The following is a 22,109-nucleotide window of genomic DNA, read 5'->3' on the forward strand; positions in this document are numbered from 1 at the left end:
GTAAATTGCCATACATCATGTCTTTTAAGAGACGATGCCACTACACCAACACGATAAAAATTAAAACCATTTTTCCGAGACAAAATGGCGGAAGAAAAAGGCATCAAATATCGCCAGGCGTTCCTGACGGGCGGGAAAATGCGGCATTTTTTGTCTGGGGCGAGGAAAATTTGCATCCAAATATGGAGGTGTTGGCCTTATTTGGATTGGTTACACTTGTGGACGTTTTTCAATGATTGCTGGGAAAAGCTTTCGAAGCTCGCCTACGCCCTACAACACCGAGAGGTTCACCATTTTGGAAGAATAAATTCGGTAGTTTCAGTGAACTCGTAGCTCCATTCGGGGCTCGAGTAGCGAAAAGGACAACTATAGTTCCTTTCGACGCCATCGCTGGTTTTAGTTGTGGCGATCGGAGGCAATTTGTTCTTTCAAGATGACGTGCTGTTTGAGTGAGGAGCAGAAAGAGATCAGACGAATCAACGCCGAGATCGAAAAGCAGCTAAAGCAGGATAAAAGGAATCAAAGGAGAGAACTGAAATTACTTTTACTTGGTGAGCATGGCATATGTTTTACTCGAACGCATTCATATTTTATATTAAATCTGCATGAAATGCAGGGCTTGGTGCAGTCGAACCTGGTGGCTTGGATATGCTCGCTCGATAAAATACAGATAAAAATATAAATATAAAACATATACATTTATATAGAAATTTATATACATATATATGCTATATACACTTACATAGATATACATTTATATACACGATCTGTGTATTGCTCCCGTTGCTGAGCGAGATCTGTTGATGTAATGTTACCGATGGCAGTCCAAGAAGCGACTGTTCCAGACCTTTGCCGACTCCATGTTGTTAGCGCACTATCGTATTTGGAATAAATGCTTAAATTTAATCCTTACTGCCACTAAATAAATTAAGACCTTCTTTTATTCTGCATGTGGAATAAGAAAGTATATGAGCCTTATTGTGGACCAGCAAATCTGAAGTTTATGTCGTTCACAACCCACAGGCTGGAGTGGATGTTGTTTCTATTCGTGGGCACGGGATGTATTTTTCTATGCAAGATTGCTTTAATGTGGGATGTGCTCTTTTTACAGGAACTGGAGAATCAGGCAAAAGTACCTTCATAAAACAGATGAGAATTATTCACGGGCAGGGTTACAGCGATGAGGACAAACTAGGCTATGTTGCTTTGGTATATCAGAATATCATCACCGCTATACAATCCCTAACGATAGCAATGGAATCTTTGAAGATAGCTTACAAAGATCCAGCAAATCTGGTATGAATTACGTTCTAGAATGCTTTATGACCTTGTTTATTACATATACTTTGTTTTTCCTCAATTGCTTCAGAAGTTACCCGCACTCAAAACGCCTCCGTAGCGAATTAAAATCGGTGAACTTGATTTTTTTGAGCGAATTTTGTTTTGATGTTTATATACGTTTATTTCCATTTTCCCTCAGGAGCATGCCAAGACCATGAGAGACGTTGACCCCAAAAATATAACCACTTTCGAAAAAGATTATTACATAGCTACGAAGTCTCTTTGGACCGACCAGGGCATGCAAGAATGCTACGACAGAAGAAGAGAATATCAACTTAGCGACTCTGCGAAATAGTAAGTCTGTGTTTATGTCAGTCCACTTTCAGCGTGCTTCTCTTTAAAATGAAATGTTCAGTTTTGTACAAGAAAAGAAATATCGTCGCTTTGATTAAACGTTCGATTTTTTGTTCGTTTCTGTCACACGTTGCCAGCAATTCACGCCATGTTCCTTCGTTATGTGATTCCATCTGGAATATCCTCCACAATGCCTTTGTTTCCGAACATCAACTACTCATGCTGGCCGAATGTATTACTTCCCTCCTTCTGCTAACTTTGATTTTGAAACATGGTGTTAAAGAACATGCTGGAATCAATATTGTGGATGGTCTATGATATCTTTGCCCGGTAGAGATCGCTTGTCAATTTCTGCTGCAAATTGTTTGTGATTATTGACGAGCAACAATGTAGCTTTTCCACGACGTTTGAATTCACGATTTTATTCATTTAGCTTTTCCTGGCCCGCATATAACCCATCGATCAAAGAAATTCGATTTAAAACATTGTTTTAGCTTTGAAAAACATAACTTGCTAAGTTGCTATGAATGTGTTTTCGTTGGCTGTCGATCGTAGCGGATTTTCTTGGCCCTTCATGTATGGCGAAGTTGACTTTTGTTCTTTTGCATTTTGCATTTTGTAATTGTAATGGTACTTTTTTTTCTAAACTTTCAGCTATCTCACGGACTTGGATCGGATAGCTAAGCCCGATTATCTTCCGACAGAGCAGGATGTTCTTCGTGCAAGAGCACCAACCTCTGGGATCATAGAGTACCCGTTTGATCTCGAAACGATAATTTTTAGGTAAGCTTAATTTTCTTTTCAGCCATTAATACTGTTATTTGATCTCTAAGCAACGGTAGCAATCTTTTCGAATCCTGTTGCGGCTGATAAAAGGTCATGCCTTTCTATTTTGATTCGAATTTTAATTTATGGAATTTTTTGTTAGCAACCTCAATTTTTTCCCCTTCAAATTCGTCTTAAATGGACAGGAAATTTCTCCCACACAGGAAGTTAAGGTGGTTTGCCTGCTTTTCTATTGCATTTCTAGGCTGTAAATCTGCATAAAGATTAAATGAAAACATTTAGTTAGTCCTCATGAATATTTTGCATTGAACATAAGCAGTTCGGTTGGATTCCATTTCTGGAAGAAACGAAAACAATTGTTTTACGTCACGAAACGCCACTGATCAAAACAGTGGATCGCATTTCATAACATGTTTCGCGGTAGCCAAATTCAAGATGGCGGACAACCACAAGGAAAGTATATATCGATTTTTTTATAAATTTCATGCCGCAGACTTCTTCTTCATCGTGGTCGAGGCTTTGACGATATAAACAAGCTTCTTACTTCCATAAAATTGACGGTAGTTCGCTGTCTCTTCTCGTAAGTCCTCCGTTTTATTCAATCTTTAATCATGTAACTTATGTAAGCGCGAACATATCGAGGGAAATTAATTTTGTCAACAGACTTTTGCTCGCGTTTTGCCTAAAATCCCGCTCTCTCTCGAAACTCTTGCGCTTTTCTCGACGTTGAACGTGCTCAAATCTTGCCGAGAGATTTGATTGAGTTTTAAAACGCGAACGCGTCGCTCTTGACCGACCTCGTTTGGCCCATGTTGAGTTGACTATTATAAACTTTTATCCCGTTCGTAGTTTTTATGTATATTATTGTGTTAAGGTTTATATCTTGTACATTGTATTGCCCGGCCAGAAAAGGAGCAAAAGAGCTTGATATTAAAAATGCAGTTTACTTCCAGTGTTGGAGTCTTATTTACCGATGCTTTAATCAATAATAAAATGTCATGGTGGTACAATAAATGTTGGTCATTGAAATTGTTTTGCAGCTACGAATTATTCCCCTCTTAACCGAAAGAATTCGATTCTGTGCTAATATACAAGTTATTACCAAAGGGTAAAGAACATGAAAAAATCTTTATGTTCATGCCAGCAGAACATTTTCCATAGCAAAATATTTCTTTAAAATTCTTTCACAGATTCCAGGGTGTCCAAGAGGGTCTTTTTCGACTACAAATTGAAAAATCCTTGGTTGTAATTCAGTTCATTTAAGTCTGGGAATAGCAAATTTGCTCTTGTTGTCTACATTAAACTGCACACGTGAGAGAAGAAAGTATTTTCGTTTTGAATGTGTCAGGACACTGGTGTTTTATTCAACAACAATAGTTTACAATTCCTTTTTCCTCTTTGTTCCTCCATCCACCTACAAACAAATCACAAAAACAGTTTTAACTTTAACTTACACTCATAAGCATATATTGACCTAATTTTTAGTTCTGAAGGAATGAATGGACTTTTAAAAACACTCAACTTTATAAACAAAAATAGTAATATAAAAACAACAATGAATTGTTATACATTGATACAAAGTTAGAAAAAAGCTTTGTAAAAAGACTTGAGACAGACAATGAGACTAACAACCGAGTTAGGATTTCGAGTTGGATTTTCAAGTTGGATTTTCGAGTTAGGATTTCAAGTTGAATTTTCAAGTTGGATTTTCGAGTAAGGATTTCGAGTTGGATTTTCAAGTTGGATTTTCGAGTTAGGATTTTCGAGTCAGGATTTTTTTTTTTTGACAAAGCAAAACCCATTACAATTAATGAAAGCCAAACTTAAATTGGCTAACCGGAGTGCAAAGTAGGCTAATCAAAGTGAATAGTAGGCTGACAGGAGTACTAGTGTGTAGAAGGCTAACAGGAGTGCATAGTAGGCTAACCGGAGTGTATAGTAGGCTAACCGGCGTGTATAGTAGGCTAACCGGAGTGTATAGTAGGCTAACCGGAGTGCATAGTAGGCTAACCGGAGTGTATAGTAGGCTAACCGGCGTGCGTAGTCGGCTAACCTTAGTGTTGAGTACGGTAAGCAACTCGAAAATCCAACTGGAAATCCTAACTCAAAATCCAACTCAAAATCCTAACTCGGTAAATAGGCAACCTCTCAAACAATAAGTGGCACACAACCCAGAGACTATATTCACTAAACAAGAAATTTTACTGCCCTGTCCCTAACATGCATATAATGGCCTGCAATAACTTATCAGAGAGCACTGGAAAAAATGATAAAAATTAAAATGGCAATTCATCTTGTTGCTACCCCTCTTGCACATTTTTTTTTTTAATTTTTTTGCAAGCCAATCTGCACATACATCTCCCCTCCTTCTTTAACATTTTCAGCCCTTTATTAGCCACATTTTGTTGCCACAGTAGGGATATTTGCTGTTGGAAGAGTCTGCATGTTATATGCGCCAAGAGTTCTACATGTAGTTCTCTACAATTTGAGAATGATTCTCCATTCCATTTCAGTAGAGAGAATCAACACAAACGTAACAACATTTAACAAGGAGCATGAAATATACTCATCAGTAAACTTTAAACCAGCGATTTGAAAAACACTTTCAAGTTCATTTCGAAGTAGAAAAAGTAAAAACCAAGTCCCTGTACTCTGAATGATTTTTTCACACCTTCAGATGTGCTTAAACGAATCTTCATTTCGAACTAATGCCGTAAAAATGCCAAAACATTTGCCCCGTTCGCTATTATCGGAGCGAACTTTAGGTCTCTGCTCATCATCAAAGCGACGCACTAAGGAATGCATCCAAGCGATCAACTTTAAAAAGTGTTACCATTTTTCCTAGGTGGTTACCAGCGACGAAACTTTAGAAAAACAACAATGAACAACGACACATTCGAGGAAAATTGTTCACTTTGACTACAAAATTCTCCATCACAGGGAAAACAGAACATAAATCTAGGTACTTACATTTCAAGTCCGCCATCATGGCGGCGGTCTCCACGATCCGCGATCTTTTCGTTGCTTAAATTGCCGTTTCCAAACCTTCTATTCTCGCCCAAATGCGACCGAATTGGCATCCATCTTTGTTTCACTGGAATTGCTTCTCAAAGTTCCCGGATATTGCGCGTAGAGACTGGTAGACAACTTTATGTATAAGGCACCAATTTCTCTCTATTATTTTGGTCGATTTTTGTATATTTTCGCAAGAACAATAGAAAAGTGACGTCACGCTTTCTTCCAGAATTGGAATACATCCGAACTGATAAGGAGGTCTGGAGTCAGGTTGTGCAAGCTATCCATTTTGCAACACTTTGTTTACTCGTGGATTGGCCTCTGGCATTGGATACAGAATTTTGCAATAACTCACTCTCCTTATGTACACATTGGCTCAGCATTTTTGCATGTTTCACATTTTGGGCAGGTTATTCCCTAGAAACAGGATTTTAGAATTGTTGTCAACTTTGTCAGAATTATTAGTCAATTCTTTCAATCATGGAAGGAGTATGTTAAGAATCTCAACTATCAGTCAGATGTACTGCTTTTGTTAAATGTTGTGTTTTATTTGATTTGCAAATTTTGTCATGTTTTTATTGTGTGATAAAACTGTTGTTGTAATGGTAGCAAATGGTACTTTAAGGAGCAATGTACATATAATTTACAGAGAATACAAAAAAGCCTGTAGTCATGTGCTCAGCATTTTGTGAAGTAGTTTTGAATTTTTATAGTGAAAGTGTGCCTTAGCTTTGTTCATCAGCATTTGTACCAGGATGTGATGTTTATCTAAAAGAAATTTGTAGCAGTTAAGGAAAAAATCACATTCATAACTTGTTATACAGGGCTAAAAAACAAACAAACAAACAAGCAAAACAGTGACCAAATGCAAAAGTTAATGGAACATAAGCAAGCTGTAATCATTGCTTTCCACCTGATTTTGTTTTGGGCTGCTTTCTTGGCGGTTGCCCATTCTGTCCCATTCTTGTCCGCCAACTTGGTGGTAGGAGTGTGTCTCCATGTCTGCATGGGCCTCGCTATCCTTTGCCTGCCTTGTTTTTTGAATTCAAGGGCTGTCTTGGCTGTGCAACCTTCAGGGTTTCTCAGCAAATTTCAAATCCGTGCCAAATCCCTTCTCCTCAGCTCAAGCTTTAAGTCCAATCCATTCAAATGCCCTCTTTGACTCAAGCTCCACTAAAGCCAAAGAATTTCATTCTCTCTCTTCTCTGGCTGGCCATCTTATGCCAAGAACATTTCTTGGGCACTTGTTCACAAATACTTGTAGGTTGTTGAGCAGATTGTTGGTGTTTCTCCAAGTCACTGCCCCGTAAAGTAAGACTGACTCAACGTTAGGTGAAAGATCCTAATAAATTGTTGACAGGCCTACACAACTCCTCGTCCTCTATAAAATTCTGTCTTTCAACCTATTTTTTTTACATGAAGGGTTAGGAGAGTTATAAGTAGAACAGAGCTTTTTGAACTGAATTTTTTTTTACTGTCTATGAAATCACCCTACAATGCATTGCATTGGGTACATCATAAAATGTATGCATATAGATTCTGTCCCTTGAAATGCATGGCTATCAAAAACTTGTTTGACAGCTGGGAAAAAAATCAGCCTTGACAAATAAAGCCTACAAATTCAGGCTAAAAGCTGTGATTTAATTTTGAACTCTGTTACCAGGGCGTGAAATTGCGCCTAATGCAGGCGCCAATGCGACTAAATTTTACGACTGAATTTTTAATTAGGAAGTTTAGTGGTTAGCCAAACTGCACTTGCATGGTTGGTCGGTCGGTCGGTCCATCATCTGTTCACATTTTTTGCAACTCCGCTGACCAGCGGATATAATAGAAGAAAGAGTGTAGCAAGGGGGCCATATAAAGGCGGCCTTTTAAATTGAAAGGGGTTTCACAAGGAAAGCAAAAAGCAAAGAATAAAATGCGGCTGACAATTATGTGTGGAAAGTACTCGACCGCCAAAAAAGTGGACATTGAGAGCCGCAAAAGCAATGTGACGATCGATCTCTTTCGTATGTATCTGTCGAGCTGGTGTCATACCTGTATGAGCATTGGAAAATTAAATCGGATTTATTTGACATATTTAAGCTTCCATCAAAGATCAAATCTATCTAGAAACCAGAGCGTTGGCTAAAATCACTTGCACGGTTTCGTATTTGCAAGAAAATTAACAGCACAAGTACATTTTTACCTAAATCAGTCTATATGTTCTGATATACACTGTATTTATTTACAGCGTTATTACTTTACGGCTTTCATGTTAATGCTTTTATTCTGCAATTCATACCTACGGAGCGATATAATAAACAAACTATTGTAGTGCTAAGGGGTAAAGAAAGAAAAAAAAACCCTGACCCCTCTGGGATTTGAACTCACGATCGCTCGCACCACATCCTAACACCTTCTCGATTGAGCTAATAGGACAAACTCAGTCACGTGACACGAATACATACTATATTTATGTAATAGTCATTGTGGGTTGTACTAGACTGCTGATTATCTAAAGGTCACGCACGTTTCCTCATTTCTGCTTTTTTAATTGCTTCAAAGAAATGTTTGAATAACCTGCTGCTCATATATTAATTCAAGGTATGAAAACTAAACGTAAAACTTGGTGAAAAATAAAAATTCAGTCGTGGCTCAAAGAGCTCTTTGATTCAGTTTGCAAACAAATCCTGAAAATTACTCTCCAAATTGGCGAGAAGAATTCATCATCGTCCTCAGTCAAACCACATCCAATCGATCATTTCATCAAGTATTGCATAATTCCTTAAAAAAAAACACTTCACAATAAAATCTTGCTTTATCCAAAGGTCTAACATCTCAGCTAAACATTATTTAAAGGTGTTTTACCTATCAGAAAGCCTTAAAAATATGTCTCATGTGGTTTCCAATCGAGTAACATTTATTACAGGCAGGCAACTTCCTTTCTCAGTTTCAACTTAGCCATGAAAACATTTACGCAATAAGTTTGCTTTCTGTCTTTGGCGTTACTGGGATTGTTCAACACTGCAGGCTCTCCATGAACATGGATGTTTCTTTTATGAAAAGTTTGATGTGCAGTGTTAGCAAAATGCCTAGTATTTATAACCATCTATGGGGCTGACATTGAAATAAAATACTCACAGGTGATTCAGAGCTCTTTAACACAGTGTTATGATGTTAATAAGGAGTTTCTTGTGGAATGTGTTTTAAAAGAAAATGCAAGAAGTTGTGTTTCACCAACTGGATACTTATGTTGTTGTAATGATGTCTACATAAGCTGAATAGTTTAACATAGGACTTCAGGCACTTGTCACTTTGTGTTGACCTATGAAAAGGAGCAATTTTGTCTCCCAGGACCATTCAATCTTAATTCCCTTGTAAAGAAGGTAAATGATATCTATAGTAGACTAGATGACTGTATCAATGATAGAAAACAAAATATATCTTATTCTTTATTTTGCTTGTCAGCAGTTTTAAATGAAGAAAGAAAGAACATAGTAAGAAAATTTAAATCTAAGCAAAAAAAGAGCGACATCTACAATAAACCTATTGATGTAAACGACCCTTATTGCGTTCGACGAAGGAGAACGCATACTAATCGCGTCGTTTTTCCGAACTCAGTCACGTGGGTATCGTTGAAGCAGTGTGGTTTTGAGATTTAGACGCCATCTTGGGTCGACCAACCGTAGCCTCGATCCCATGCAGAACAATGTGGCATCGACTTTGGAATCGTGTAAACTTGTTTTGCTTGAAGAAATGGCCGAAACGTGTAGCCGAAGTTGAAACAATACCGAAAATAACATGGAAAGCATAACAGGGTTTCATCCAGGGTGGTAAATTTTTAGTCCAACATAGAACGTCAATAAAATAGTGGCCGTTCGTGAAAAGTTCACAAAAGTTGTATGATGGGAATTTTTGCTTCTCGCTAACACAACTACAGCGGTGAAAAGATAACAGGCTCACAGCTGGTAATCCATCAGTAATTTCGACTGTGCTTTCATGTGAGCTTTCTTTGTTCCTTTGCCTTTGCTTATTTCGAATATTTTTCGCAGTTTTCTCCAAGCTAAGTGAAGTTGTAACTATTTATTCGAAGTATCAGTAGCAAAATATATGACTAAAGCTACACATGTACTCGGCTTATCAGAAAATTAGAAAGCTGTGTAGTGGTTTGTTTTCTAGGAAATAGACGCTGCAGTTCGCCTCGGTGATGACACCGAGTTGTGATGTGTCAACTCAGCTGCTTTGCTTAACAGATTCAACTTCTCTCTGCATACAGACTTGTGAGACTCTATAATATACCAAATTCCCTTCGGCCACTAAGCATTGACAAGATGAATGCAGACTATTTCAAGTTGTTGAGTCATTTTAAACTACTGTTGAGTTACTTTACAAACCCCAAAATTTCTTTCAATACATCTGTTGTATTTTATGATTGTAAATAAACAAAAAACTGTTCCTAATGGACTGGTTTTAAAATGTTTGGAATGGCTACATTTCAGTTTAAAAGTCGTTTGTTACTGTTAGTAAATGTTACATTTTCCATAGTATCTACTAGATATATATTGTACTCTATTTGGATTCATTAAAGACCTTTAGCCACTTCGCTTGGCACAATCAAAAGGCTTTACCGGTATTCTTCTCGTACTGATGCTTTAGAAAGATGGGTTGGTACAAGCAGATCAGATTTCATCAGCTTTCAGAGCAATGCCATACATTTTCTGCATGGATATTTCATTGTATATTTCGCACATCACAAACAGACCTCATATATCAAGAGAGTATGAAAACAATATCAACTTCCCACCCCTTGCCTCCAGCTTTCCCTACCTCGCCCCCCCGCCCCCCCCCCCCAAAAAAAAAAAAAAAAAAAAAAAAAACACCCCAGCTTACCGAACACACTCCCCTAATTGCCAATTACTACTAGTTCATACTAGTGTAAACGTGGATTGCCAAGGCAAATGTGGCCCGGTAAAATTCATGAAGTGATTCTCGTTTCAATTAATTCTCACAATATTCGGCTCTTGAATATTTGCGAAAATAAGTAGCGTGAAAATAAGTGAGAGTAAGGTACTGAGTAAGGTGAGAAACCCTGTTTGAATTGTCACGTGGTGTGTGTCACAAGTAGTCTTCTATGTTTTTGTGTGCAGACTACTAATTGATTATAAAAGAAAAAAATGATTATAAAAGAAATTTTGCGTGTTTACTCGCTTCCGGTCTCGAACTGCAGGATGCCATCGAAACTACAGCAAAGCAACAGGCATTGAAAGCACATTAAGATCTAAAACAACCAGCTATAACAACAGCGAATTCCAATATATTCTCTCATAATACTTTAATATCTCAAATGGTGAAGCTAAATGTATAAACAACCCGTGCCGGGACACGGACACAATCACACAACAAAAAGCGTACCGCGAACAGCAAATAAAAGCTGACAAGTCAATTGAGAAATGTAAGTTAAGACCAGTTTATCTTGCAACTACTTAGTACATGACCATTTAGGCGAAAATAATTCCAACTTTATAAGAGTATTTTCATGCGTACTAACCGGCCTATCGATCTTGTTTCATTATGAATATCCCCGGCCGATCCACAACTGAATGTCTCTGTTGAAAAATAAACTTGCGATGTTTTCTCGACATGGGCTTTGCATCCGATCAATATTATGCCCGATTATGGTATGCCACGTGACTGATTTAGAGATGGTAGATTATTTTCCGTAAGAATAACAACTGAATGTCGGCTAAGTCACAAGAATTGTTTTTATACAGGCATTTGATGGTACAAAGAAGAAAGCTAGCCAAAGAAAAGCGGTGGAGAAAATAAAGTAATTATTATTTTGAGTGACATTTTAAGGTGTCAATTTTCACACCTTTATGACCAGAAATCGGAAAATTTGAATTCAAATTTGGATTCTACGGTAAAAAATACTATAGAATAGGGATTTCAACAAAGTTAATAAAATATCTTAAAATGGGCTCTTTTTAGACACATTTCAGCCGTATGTACCACCTTAAACGGTAGTGTCAGGGTTTCACAACTCTTACCATTTGTTGCATTTGTGACCATTCATGCAGAAAGAGGACTATGAAATTAACTGTTTAGACCATGAAATTTATTTCATGCCACGGGGCATAAATATAAAATTTCACACTGTGAATTCAAGATTTCACGCAGTGTTCAATCTAATTGTGAAAGTTCACTCCAGGCGTGAAAGTTAAGTTAGTGAACTTATAAAAGATAAACGATAAAGGTACCCAACTCAACATGCAAAATATAAGGAGGAGAAGTTATGCTGTAAAATGCATGCGAGTCTCATCCTGCGATTTGCTATCATGCCATGTGATTTTCGACCAATGTAACCGTGTTTCATAATTTGTATTTTGTTCTATGGTATGCATACATTTAATTTTCACATATCAACAGTTACAGTCTGTGATTTCCTTACAATTCATAAAAAATAAAACAAATAATAATGCTTGTAAATCCTGAATAACTTTCCATTACTGACAAGCTTTTATAGTTAAATGACGATTTGAAATTTTGTGAAATATAAATAAACAACATGACAAAGTTATATGTTCATGGACTCATTTTCTGCTCTGTACTGCTAAGTTGTGAATTGTTTTTCTTGAAAGAGAAATTTGTCCTTTCCCTTCGATCTTTGGTTTTTTAAATAAAATTGAGCATGGATGGAAAATCTTTTGGAAGGAAAATTGCTTTAAGTGGCTTTATTAAATATTGGACATAATTAAATTATATGATTGCATAGTTTTAGAAACTACAAACTGTCCCGTCATGTGGCGGCTTCCCAAAGCTTTCTTGTCTTTTGCCACGTCAGAATGATACATTATGGCAAACACATGTATAAAAAGTAATTGAGTAAAGTTTATCTCCAAACATCCTCAAAAGTTTCTAATCCCAGTATTAAGCAGGGAAGATTCAGTCACACATTCAGTCATGCATTGAACATTGCAAGTCTTTGCTTTCATCAAATGAAAACATTCTTTATAGCGCTGTGAACAGATGAAGAGTGAACTTTTTGTCAGAATATTTCCTTGGAAGAAGTGTTTTCCCGTGAACACATACAAATTCACAGTGGGTAAAACGAGCCCAAGTAGCCGTTGTTTCACTCAGACAGAAGCGAAGGACATTAAATCTGACAGCTTGAAATTGTTGGAATGCAACTTTTCTCGGAATTACTTTACAGCTTGGATTTTCATGACATTAAAGTCTGCCATATTTTTCATGTTGTGATTATTTTCACTGTGACATGGTTTATTTTCATGCCATGTTCATGCTGTTTAAAAGGAAATTCATGGCAATTTTGACAGTTTCAATCCATTTCGTGGTTGTGATGGTGAAGTGAGCCTCAACGTGAAATTTTCACAAGACCGTGTTTTGACTGAAAGGTCACATTTGTTAGTTAAAAACAGCCAGCAGGCTTTCTTTTCAAATGCATTTGTTTTAGTTGTGTTTAAATTAGTGCGATGGTCTTTCCTGTGTGGTTTGTAATTCTTCTCACACCTCATGTAGTTTCAACAAAAAGTCTTCTCAGAACTCATGCTTTATGTATTGTACATGAGAAGCCATTCAACTTCTAAATAAATGCAAATTGCTAGTTTAAAAGGTTAATTGAACAATGTTTGTCATATCGCTTATGGTGTCAAGCAGGGTTTTCAAAACAAGGCGGCGACTGCTGAGGTTTGCCGGCTACTTGATTATATGTCACATGTTACTCTGCTCATAGCAATCAGCTCACAACAAACAAGTCACATATTGTGACAGCCACCTTCTCTTCCAGTTGCTGACACCTACTTCAAAACATTTTGAAACCCCTGGTCGAGTAAAAGTTGATGCTACTACTTTTCAGGGAGTTAACACAACAAATATGTTTTTAGAACAATTTAGTATGTTTATGCTTAGTATTGTTTTTATGTTTGGTATGTTCTAAAAGCCAGATCTTTTAACTTCCTTTCCAGAATGGTTGATGTTGGAGGCCAGCGGTCGGAGAGAAGGAAGTGGATTCACTGCTTTGAGAATGTAACATCAATTATGTTTCTTGTTGCTCTCAGTGAATATGACCAAGTCCTTGTAGAATCAGCCAATGAGGTGAGTTCAGTTTATGTAAATTAAATAGAACAAGCATGTCGCAAAGCTCGAAACAACTGCTCAACCTCATACAGCTGGAACACCAAGCATGTATGCCTTGCGATACCCCATATGTCACTCAATGGCACATGGACCCAAGATCACCACTGATTTGCATTGGCTTGATTCTAACTTGGCCTAAAATTTATTAAGTCTGTATTTGTGTCTTGAAAAGAAGCTGCAAACAGCTTTTTCTCTGCCCGTCAAATGCAGAGAGCACTTTGTGTACTTTTGCAAATTTCATATCTCGTCACGCCAGTAGGCGCATGTGGCCTTTTGCAAGTTTGGTGATAATAATTTTACCCTAGGCGACCTTCAGTTTGCTTGTCAGAATATAATATTACCAGACCATCTGTAAACAGATTTCTATAACCATGCTGGATTAGTTCACATAGAATTTTGTATAGATAGTAATGAACATCTTGCTCTTTTTCCTTTCAGAACCGGATGGAGGAGAGCAAAGCGTTATTTCGTACTATTATCACATACCCCTGGTTTCAGAACTCTTCCATCATATTATTTTTAAACAAGAAGGATTTGTTGGAAGAGAAAATTATGTTTTCACATTTGGTGGAATATTTCCCTGAATTTGATGGTAAGTTAAAGTTTGTCACTTACACATAGTTTGAACTCTTGAACTACATGTATGAGGTTCACAAGCTCATTACCAAGTGAAGGGGCAAGAGCAAGAAACACACTTTGAGTTTTGGCCAAATTGAAAATTGTCACAAACAACTCCAAATTTCGCACGCAAGTTCGTTTACGTGTGCTTAACATTGATCTGTATTCAAATTCGCTGGATCTAGCTTCGTTTTTGCGAAATTACGTGTGCAAAGAACAAAGGCGTTCTGCAAAGCTTACGTTCTCCACAGTCAGCCAGCAGTATGAGTTTTTCGACACATCGCGTGTAAATCTTTCCTTCTAGCGTTATTTAACTGTCCGGGGAGGTTGAAAAATGTGTCAGAGCCTTCCTTTTAGTTTCTTGCCGCAATTGTTGAGGATTCGCTTTAAGAAAAGGACTGGATAACACATTGTGACGTGATATCACCTGATAGGTGTCACGTGAGAGGAAAGATAAAAAAATGGCCGTTTGTTCCTGAAAATTAAAGCCTTTGGTTAGTTTTAGCGTAAGTGCGGCTGCCAGGTGGTTGAAGGACATTATTAAGTCTGAATACCCGTAAGTTAAAAGCATCGCTCGAAGAATTGAGGGATGTTCCTGCCTTTGTTGTGTACAACAGCGCTGTTTAGCACTCCAGAACAACGTTGCACAAACCAAGGTAGTTTTTAGCCTGGCAGAATAAAAGCCTAAAACGAGAGTTTCTTGCCGGGAACTTTGTCAAGGTGAGTTTTGCAGTGTCCGCTTGGATGCTGCCGCGACAAAGTTGCCAAGAAGTGACCTGGTTTTAGACTTATAAGATATTTGTGAGTGCCCGGAGCGCTACCTCCCATCGCAAATTTGTTTTCGCTACCTCATTAAATATGCACGTATGGATCGGTCAAAAAGTGCGTGCGATCTTGTCTTGATTATGCGCGCAGGGTCTTGTAGATCTAGATTGTGTGATGTAATAATGTAAGGATAGGAGATGGGAGAGCAAACAGTGCTTTACTGAAAGCAAAAGCAAGATGTAATTGGAAAACCAGAAGAATGTGATTTCGCTGAGCACGCTCGCCATGCCATTTACTTGGCCTTCCTTAAATCGGATCAACGGCGCGCGTGTCACAGAAGTTGAGTGTTGTGCAGGCGCTTTATCGAGAAAACTTATCAAAATAGTGTTGCCCCAAACAACAAAAAAAAAAAAACAGCTAACCGCAAGCAGGCTGCAGTGAAAGCTAACCGCAAGCAAACTGGAGTGAAAGCTTACGGCAAGAAAAGCGCGATCTTAGGGTTAAGGCCTACTCGGATCTTAACCCTAACTTGAAACGCTAACCCTAACTTGATTTTGTAACCCTAACTTAAAACGCTAACCCCAACCCTGAGCCTCGGGGTTCGCTTTTGCCTTAGGGTTAAGCGCTTAAACCCTAACTTGGAACGTTAACCCTAACCTTAGGGTTAGAGTTGTTTGAGTTATAGTTTGATCCTTAAAATGTTTGCTGGTTTCATTGTTTTAAGGAACAAAAGGGTTCCTTTGTTTATCGTTTGTCAAAGAAAATTCCTTAATATGCCGCCAGCAAAAACCTTGTCTTTTTGCATGTGTTATTTTTCGAAAACGAAGGAAAGACCAGCAAAATTAAATACAGGGCAGTGTTGAGCACACGTAAACGAACTTGCGTGTGAAATTTGGAGTTGTTTGTGACAATTTTCAATTTGGCTAAAACTCAAAGTGCGTTTCTTGCTCTTGCCCCTTCAAGTGTATTCAAGTTGAGCTGAGGATGCTGCCATCATGATTCACAGTGAAGTTTGTGGGAATCAGTAGCCTTTGTCTTTCCCTCATTAACAAAGAAAAGTGCCAGCAAAACCCTTGAAATGTGAATGCCAGGCAGGTTTACCCGAATTTCAACCACCTTCTCCAGTCCCCCAAGTTGTTTTGAGAGACATTGCTCTAAGGAAGAGCAACCAGAAGTAGTGGCTAAAATTTAGCTTACAAACAGATTTGTTTGACCCAAAACAAGGCACAAAAGGGAACAATGGGTTATTTTTGTAAAAAGCTTAGGTGAGCACAATCAAAGCTTAATGTAGTCAAATGATTACTCAGTGATTTGCATAAATCATTTCGCATTTCACGCAGGTTACCTTCATGTAATCTCGTGTAAGTTCAAGACAATAATTATTTTGGCAAATTTTTGTTATCATGTTGGTTGTTTGGTCCCAAACCTTGACAGGGAAGGGTAAAAACTCAGTATTTGTTGTTGTTGTTTTTAACACAGGACCCCAGTGTGACGCCCAGGCAGCACGGGAGTTCATTCTTAAAATGTTTGTCGACCTGAATCCTGATTCAGATAAGATAATCTACTCCCACTTCACTTGTGCCACTGATACAGAAAATATCCGGTTTGTATTTGCGGCAGTGAAGGACACGATACTGCAGTTAAACCTAAAAGAGTATAATCTAGTTTGAATAGAGTTGGTAAGAGATCTTATAATCTGAATTAAAGATAAGAAGGCAAGCAGGCTGTGAAAGATGCATCTTCAGCATGATAACTGTAGAAAATCACAAAATGGTTGAATAGAGATTTCTTTATTTAAGATTGCTTGTCTTCAACTGATTCTAAGTGAAGTGCTTTTGTGTACAAAATACTCCAAAACAAAAGTTTCTGTGTGAGAATATAGCTAGTATTCAAGTTATCAAGACAAGTGCCGCACTGTGAATTGTTTTCCAGTATATTTCAACTCAGTTGAACGTTGTGTATTTTGAAAGTAGTCGAGCTACTGGAAATATTTTCCAAGTGTTAGATATATAGCTAGAATGTGTCTTAAAAGGAAAAACAAAATATTAGTTTGTCCGTACAGTTTGTGTCCACAACCCTCCCCCTTTTCTTGACTCTCCAACCAACAGTTATGTTGTCGTTTTCATAAGAGTGAGAATGATTTCTCATTTATTCCACCTTGCAAGAAATTTTGTATGAATAGGCATAGGAAAAAAGTCCTGTTTTATGTTGCTAGTCTTTCATTTCTACTGCAAGCATTGTAAAAATTTATTTACAGTACAGGCTTGCAGAGATTTCAGTAAAAAATAGTTATTCATCTGCCTTCAATTGGCCATAAACAAAGTGTATATGATATCAATAATTTAACTTTTAAACTTCAGGTAGTCAAAAGCCCCTTTTGCTTTTCTTTGTGTGTTCTGGGTAAGCTGGCTTGAGCCTGGAATTCGTGATCTCTTAACTCTATTCTTCTTGTCACATAATTCTTTCAGCAAACTTGCTGAATTGTGTTGTGTTATTGTAAATCTTGTATAATCCACAGAAGACATTATATTAATAAGATGAATTAGATTTTTCGTATTCAGGTTGCAGAAATACCCCCTGACCACCCGTCTACCCCATTTTCCCTTCTGCTGTACTGTTAGCACAATTATTTTATTCTCTTTGTTGTAGTTAGTTGTCTAGAAGGCTAAATAGAAAGGTGCATTGCTGATGATGTAATGATGTATGATTTTTGCTAGTTATCACTGTCGATCATGTCATTTTTCAGGGGACAGACTTTTGTGAAAAAGAATATACTGCTCTGTCCCATTATTGTCAAAGAGTAAGTCTTGTAACTCATCAAGCCTTGAAGTGATCGTAGTGCAATTTCGTATTAAAAATTCTCACAACTAGTACATTAAGAAATTTATGCAGAACAGTTAGGAGAATTTGTAGCTACAAGTTTCAAAGAAGCTTCTTTCTTTTAAGCCTTCTATTCCCATTCCTGGTGTATATGTACATGTAACTGATATTAAAGTTATCATCTTATCGCTAGAATCTACTTTGTGATGAAAAGCAATCTGTTGTGGCAAGAAATGATTCTTGTAGTAGTCCAAGTGCGAAAGGAATTTCTTAGTCAAAAACCTATTAATGACTTGAAATATCAGAACTGATACATATCTATAAAAAAATAGATAGATTTGTTATTGACAGTTTCAGAGTTGCTTTATCCTGCTGATTCTAAAAAAAATTGTTTTAGAAGAAAAAAACAAGAAGTTGCAGTTTTGTAACCTGCAATTCATTCTTGCAAAAATATGAGTCATTAAATTTTTAATAGAAGATAGCTTGTTTTAATTTTGTGGCAAGTTTTGTAGGGATGTAAGGGAAAGCTAAATGATTTTATCCCTTGTGATCAGCAGTAAAGTAACTTTGAAGTAAGCCAACAGATTCTTTCTGATGTTTCATGTTATTACTTTTTGTTGAATGCAAGGTATCCTGCATTGGTTTTTCTTATTGCTTGCCCAATCAGGTAGTTTAGTACATAGCTATGCATGCTACAGTATTTCCAGTCGGATGACTTAAGTTTTTGATTGGTCAAGAGGTGCGAAAAACCAATGCAAACAGGTCAAAAAGAATTCACAACCTCCTTGAGAGTAGACACGGAGGGTTCCTCTATAGACAGTAGTTTTAATTACCCTGGCTTTCTCCGTACTTATAATTTTACCTCAGTTTAATTTGATTGAGTAATTATGTATCTTTCATGCTTTCTTCGTGTTGCGTTCATAATAGATTCTTTTCCCTTTGCGGCTGACCATTCTTGAACTATAGAAGAAATAGAAAAGAGATAAATTATTATTGTTATGGAGCCAAAATATTTGGCAGACAATTCCAATAAATTTTTTATTCGTTCATGATCATGTCAGCATTGCATCTAGCAGAAAATGTCTTGATTCTTGTTAGTTGTGCTCTGTTGTTGCGGCTCCTGTACTCAACAGTCAATTGCTGTATGAATGTGTATGTAATTCCAGTACTTTTATAACTGTTCCTTTCTTTTTCGTTGCGATAAACCACAAGTGCTTATTTTTAAAGGCCGGTGAAGTCACTACTTGCCTTGGCTGACGGACTTTTTATTGTAAATTTTTCTGCAGCAGAAAGATTAAAACATAGCAAAATGACAAAAAATGGGAAACAATTTGTTGTGTGGGTGCTTTTATTCTCTCTTATGTCGTACGTAGACGACAAACGGTCTTTAATCCCAGGTGCAGAAGTTTTGTTTTGGGGTTTTGGTTCTGGGAAACCATACATGTATTGAGACCTCCATGTATTGGGCAGTTTAATCTGTTTTGGTGTGGCTATTTTTTGTCTTTTAAATCTTGTTTTGTTGGTGATGTCAACAGCAAGACCGCCCCATTTTGTACCTCTGTTGGTAATTGGGGTTGCTTTTATTTACCAAAGAATTCCTAAATTTCGATTGGAACATTAGAACTTCCCAATGAAATTTTCGAAAGTGCAGATGTTCGAATAAATTTCCTTGTTCTATTTTCATTTTCCCATATTTCATTCCAACAAAATTTTTTCGGTATTTTGAGGTGAAATGGTAACACCCTGGATGTCTGCACAAAAACTTTCCATTCTCCTGTGCCAAGTCGTCCCAAACGAGAATAACAGGGCGAGTCTGTTCGCGTGATCACCTGAAAATTAGAACCGATTTACTGATTTAAAGAGAGAGGACTGGGGACAATTCCGCCAGGTTTCTTGCTTGACACAGACAGGGCGTTTGCCAACAGCCCGTTGCTATAAGATGGGTGAGGCAAGCGCGAAAAAAAAACAAGAAATAACCACGGCATTAGACCTTATTCGCATTCTCGGTATTGGACTGGAACTAGCTTAAAACGGAGGCCAATGCTGGGGAATGTCATTTTAATGACATTCCTCAAGAACTTCATGTCATTCGCATTTGAAAAGATTCCCGGCATTAGCCTCCATTGCAAAGCTAGTTCCAGTCCAATACCGAGAACACGAATATGGTCTGATAAGATTCAGGGGGGGGGGGGGGGGAACTCCTATATGAAACGGACGGGGATGCTCGTCGGAAATTTTGAAAAGAACCCCTAAAAGAGACCAATCTGGGTGTGGCTCGAGCTTTTCTTGACCCTTTAATGATATCAAAAAACTAAGAATAGAATTTATATTTTGTTTTTTTCTTCGTGTGTAACCCTAAACGAGACCATCATGGCTAAAAATATTGCGTTTTGCCCGGAACACCCTAAGCGAGACTGAAAACCCAAAATTTACACCCCTAAGCGAGACGACGAGCATCCCCGTCACTTTCATATGCGAGTCCCCCCCCCCCCCCCACCGTGATACCAGTGTTCAAAGCTAAAGGAAGTCTTAAATCAAACCAAAAATTTATTTGTTCAAGCTTCGAGATCTGGTTGGTTCATTGTGATAGGGTCACGTGATTGCTTTGGTGTTGATTTGATCACAGTCAGTCGTTTTGAAAACTACTCGAATTTATTTGTCACTCAAGTTCGCTCTGACAAAAGGCTAATGCTTGAAACGTCAGCTTTTCAAAATTCGCTATGGCGATTTATTTCCAGTTGATAATCACATTGTGTCTCATTTCCCCACCGACGCAGCACAACAGTTTCTATGGTAACTAATAAATTTGTTCAGTTAGTCACGACAGTCGCTCGACACACGTGAAAAAGTCGACGGCAACATTTGTACCCTCCTTGCCTAGTGGAGGGCGGATGGTGTAGGTGTGGGCGGGGTAACCGGTGGTGGTCGCCCTCCATCGCTGTCCCACAGCAGGCCCTCCCGCAATATCGATATCGTAGACGGCTTAATAACCCCCCGCAATACCCATTTTGCATGCGCAAAAGGGCCAAAAACGTTTCATACCACCTTCTCCGGTATTTGAGCAAGAAAGGGCCCGCCCTCGCCCCCTACCACAATCCTTCCTTCCCTTTAGAGCTCCCAAGTCCGCCACTGTACGACTAAAATTGAATCCGGGCCACACTGTTGATCTTTGAAACTGTTCCAAGCTGGTTTTCCTCGCAGATGTTCCTTAGAGTTTGTCTGTGTAGGGAGTGGTTGTGTGGGACTGACCCTCTGGACGTTCCAAACCTGAAAATAATCATCGTCAGTCGTCTGGCCGCTCTCATGATACTATAAATGAATATACGAAGACCTCGACTTGTTCATTGAGTTCTCCAGAACATTTTCTAATCAACTTTATTTTGGATTTTATCTTTTGCTGAAGCAATAAAAAAAGATTGAACGTCATTCAAAGCCTTCGAAGAAAACACGACTACCTAGCTGACTGTTTCTGTATTTTTTAAGATCATTGAACACGCGAAAACTGAACCGCTAGATAATATAATTGGAAGTTCCTCTTACGTTCTTGTACATAACGCTTTCTTCGCAAGGATCACTTGCAGTTCTATTCACGCCTTAGGTAATTTCGATTCGCGTTGGCAAAAATAGAAGCTGTGCCTAGACTAATGAGCCACCCCCTCCCCCCCCTACCCCCCGATCCGACCTCCACTCTCTCAACCAAAATATTTACACGAAATTTGGAATCATTCACCCCCTCATTTATGAGCCAGATGCATCACTTTATTTCGATACCAAACAATTTGAGTGTGTCTAGGGGCGTGGTCGGTATATTAAAAAAAATAAATTTATATATTGCTGGAAAAATAATCTTATAAAAACCAACTTGTCTCTTACTGACAACACTATGGTAAAAACATATCTAGTTCCGGGTAGTCAAATCTATAATCGCATACTTTTCTAAATATCGGTTCCGAGTCTTGTGAATGAGTAATTCGTTTCTGTTAAAAGACCGAGCAAAACATCTCTTTTGATATATTCTTAAATACAACAATATAGACTAAGCGAATGGAATTCGTGTTCCCAGCCCAGAACGCCCACTACAGACCACTGTAAAACAGCTCTTGCTGCGGAAGCAAAAATTCCACTCCAAAAAGTCGACCCTTCGTTTCGCAGCCTCGTTTTCAAACCTTGGCATTTGGACAGTTTCTGAAAAATATATCACCACAGGCTTTGGTTTTACGGGAAGCGGACAGCGCTGTCGAATAAATATGAAAGAAAGCGTAATTTTCAAGTAATAAAGCTGCATGTTTCCTAAAATGGCGACTGAAATAATCTTTTACTGGTCTATTGTTTGG

The 22,109-nt window shown here is 38.0% G+C and overlaps 1 protein-coding gene and 1 long non-coding RNA gene across 2 annotated transcripts; one reads left to right on the forward strand and one right to left on the reverse strand.

Annotated features, from left to right (window-relative positions):
• Window positions 1-238: 238 nt before the first annotated feature.
• LOC144641540 (guanine nucleotide-binding protein G(q) subunit alpha-like) lies at window positions 239-19,105 on the forward strand. The gene is made up of 7 exons (XM_078500552.1): window positions 239-551; window positions 1,112-1,296; window positions 1,481-1,635; window positions 2,290-2,418; window positions 13,401-13,530; window positions 14,011-14,164; window positions 16,435-19,105. The coding sequence occupies exons 1-7, from the start codon at window positions 434-436 to the stop codon at window positions 16,623-16,625; spliced, it is 1,062 nt and encodes a 353-aa protein (XP_078356678.1). The 5' UTR covers window positions 239-433; the 3' UTR covers window positions 16,626-19,105.
• On the reverse strand, window positions 3,749-5,687 carry LOC144641645 (uncharacterized). The gene is made up of 2 exons (XR_013568586.1): window positions 5,392-5,687; window positions 3,749-3,835 (listed from the first exon to the last, which is right to left on the reverse strand). It is a non-coding gene; the product is annotated as an uncharacterized LOC144641645 (long non-coding RNA).
• Window positions 19,106-22,109: the final 3,004 nt, after the last annotated feature.

This window comes from Oculina patagonica, chromosome 2 (genome assembly GCF_052425735.1).
Source record: "Oculina patagonica isolate OP01 chromosome 2, crgOcupat, whole genome shotgun sequence".
Lineage (NCBI taxonomy): Eukaryota > Metazoa > Cnidaria > Anthozoa > Scleractinia > Oculinidae > Oculina > Oculina patagonica.

What these genes read in the sequence shown, in the direction of transcription:
- LOC144641540 (XM_078500552.1), top strand. Translation starts at nt 434, where the DNA reads ATGACGTGCTGTTTGAGTGAGGAGCAGAAAGAGATCAGACGAATCAAC. An exon ending in CTCGAAACGATAATTTTTAG is followed by an intron (nt 2,419 to 13,400) that starts GTAAGCTTAATT and finishes CTTCCTTTCCAG; the next exon opens with AATGGTTGATGTTGGAGGCC. An exon ending in TTGTAGAATCAGCCAATGAG is followed by an intron (nt 13,531 to 14,010) that starts GTGAGTTCAGTT and finishes TTTTCCTTTCAG; the next exon opens with AACCGGATGGAGGAGAGCAA.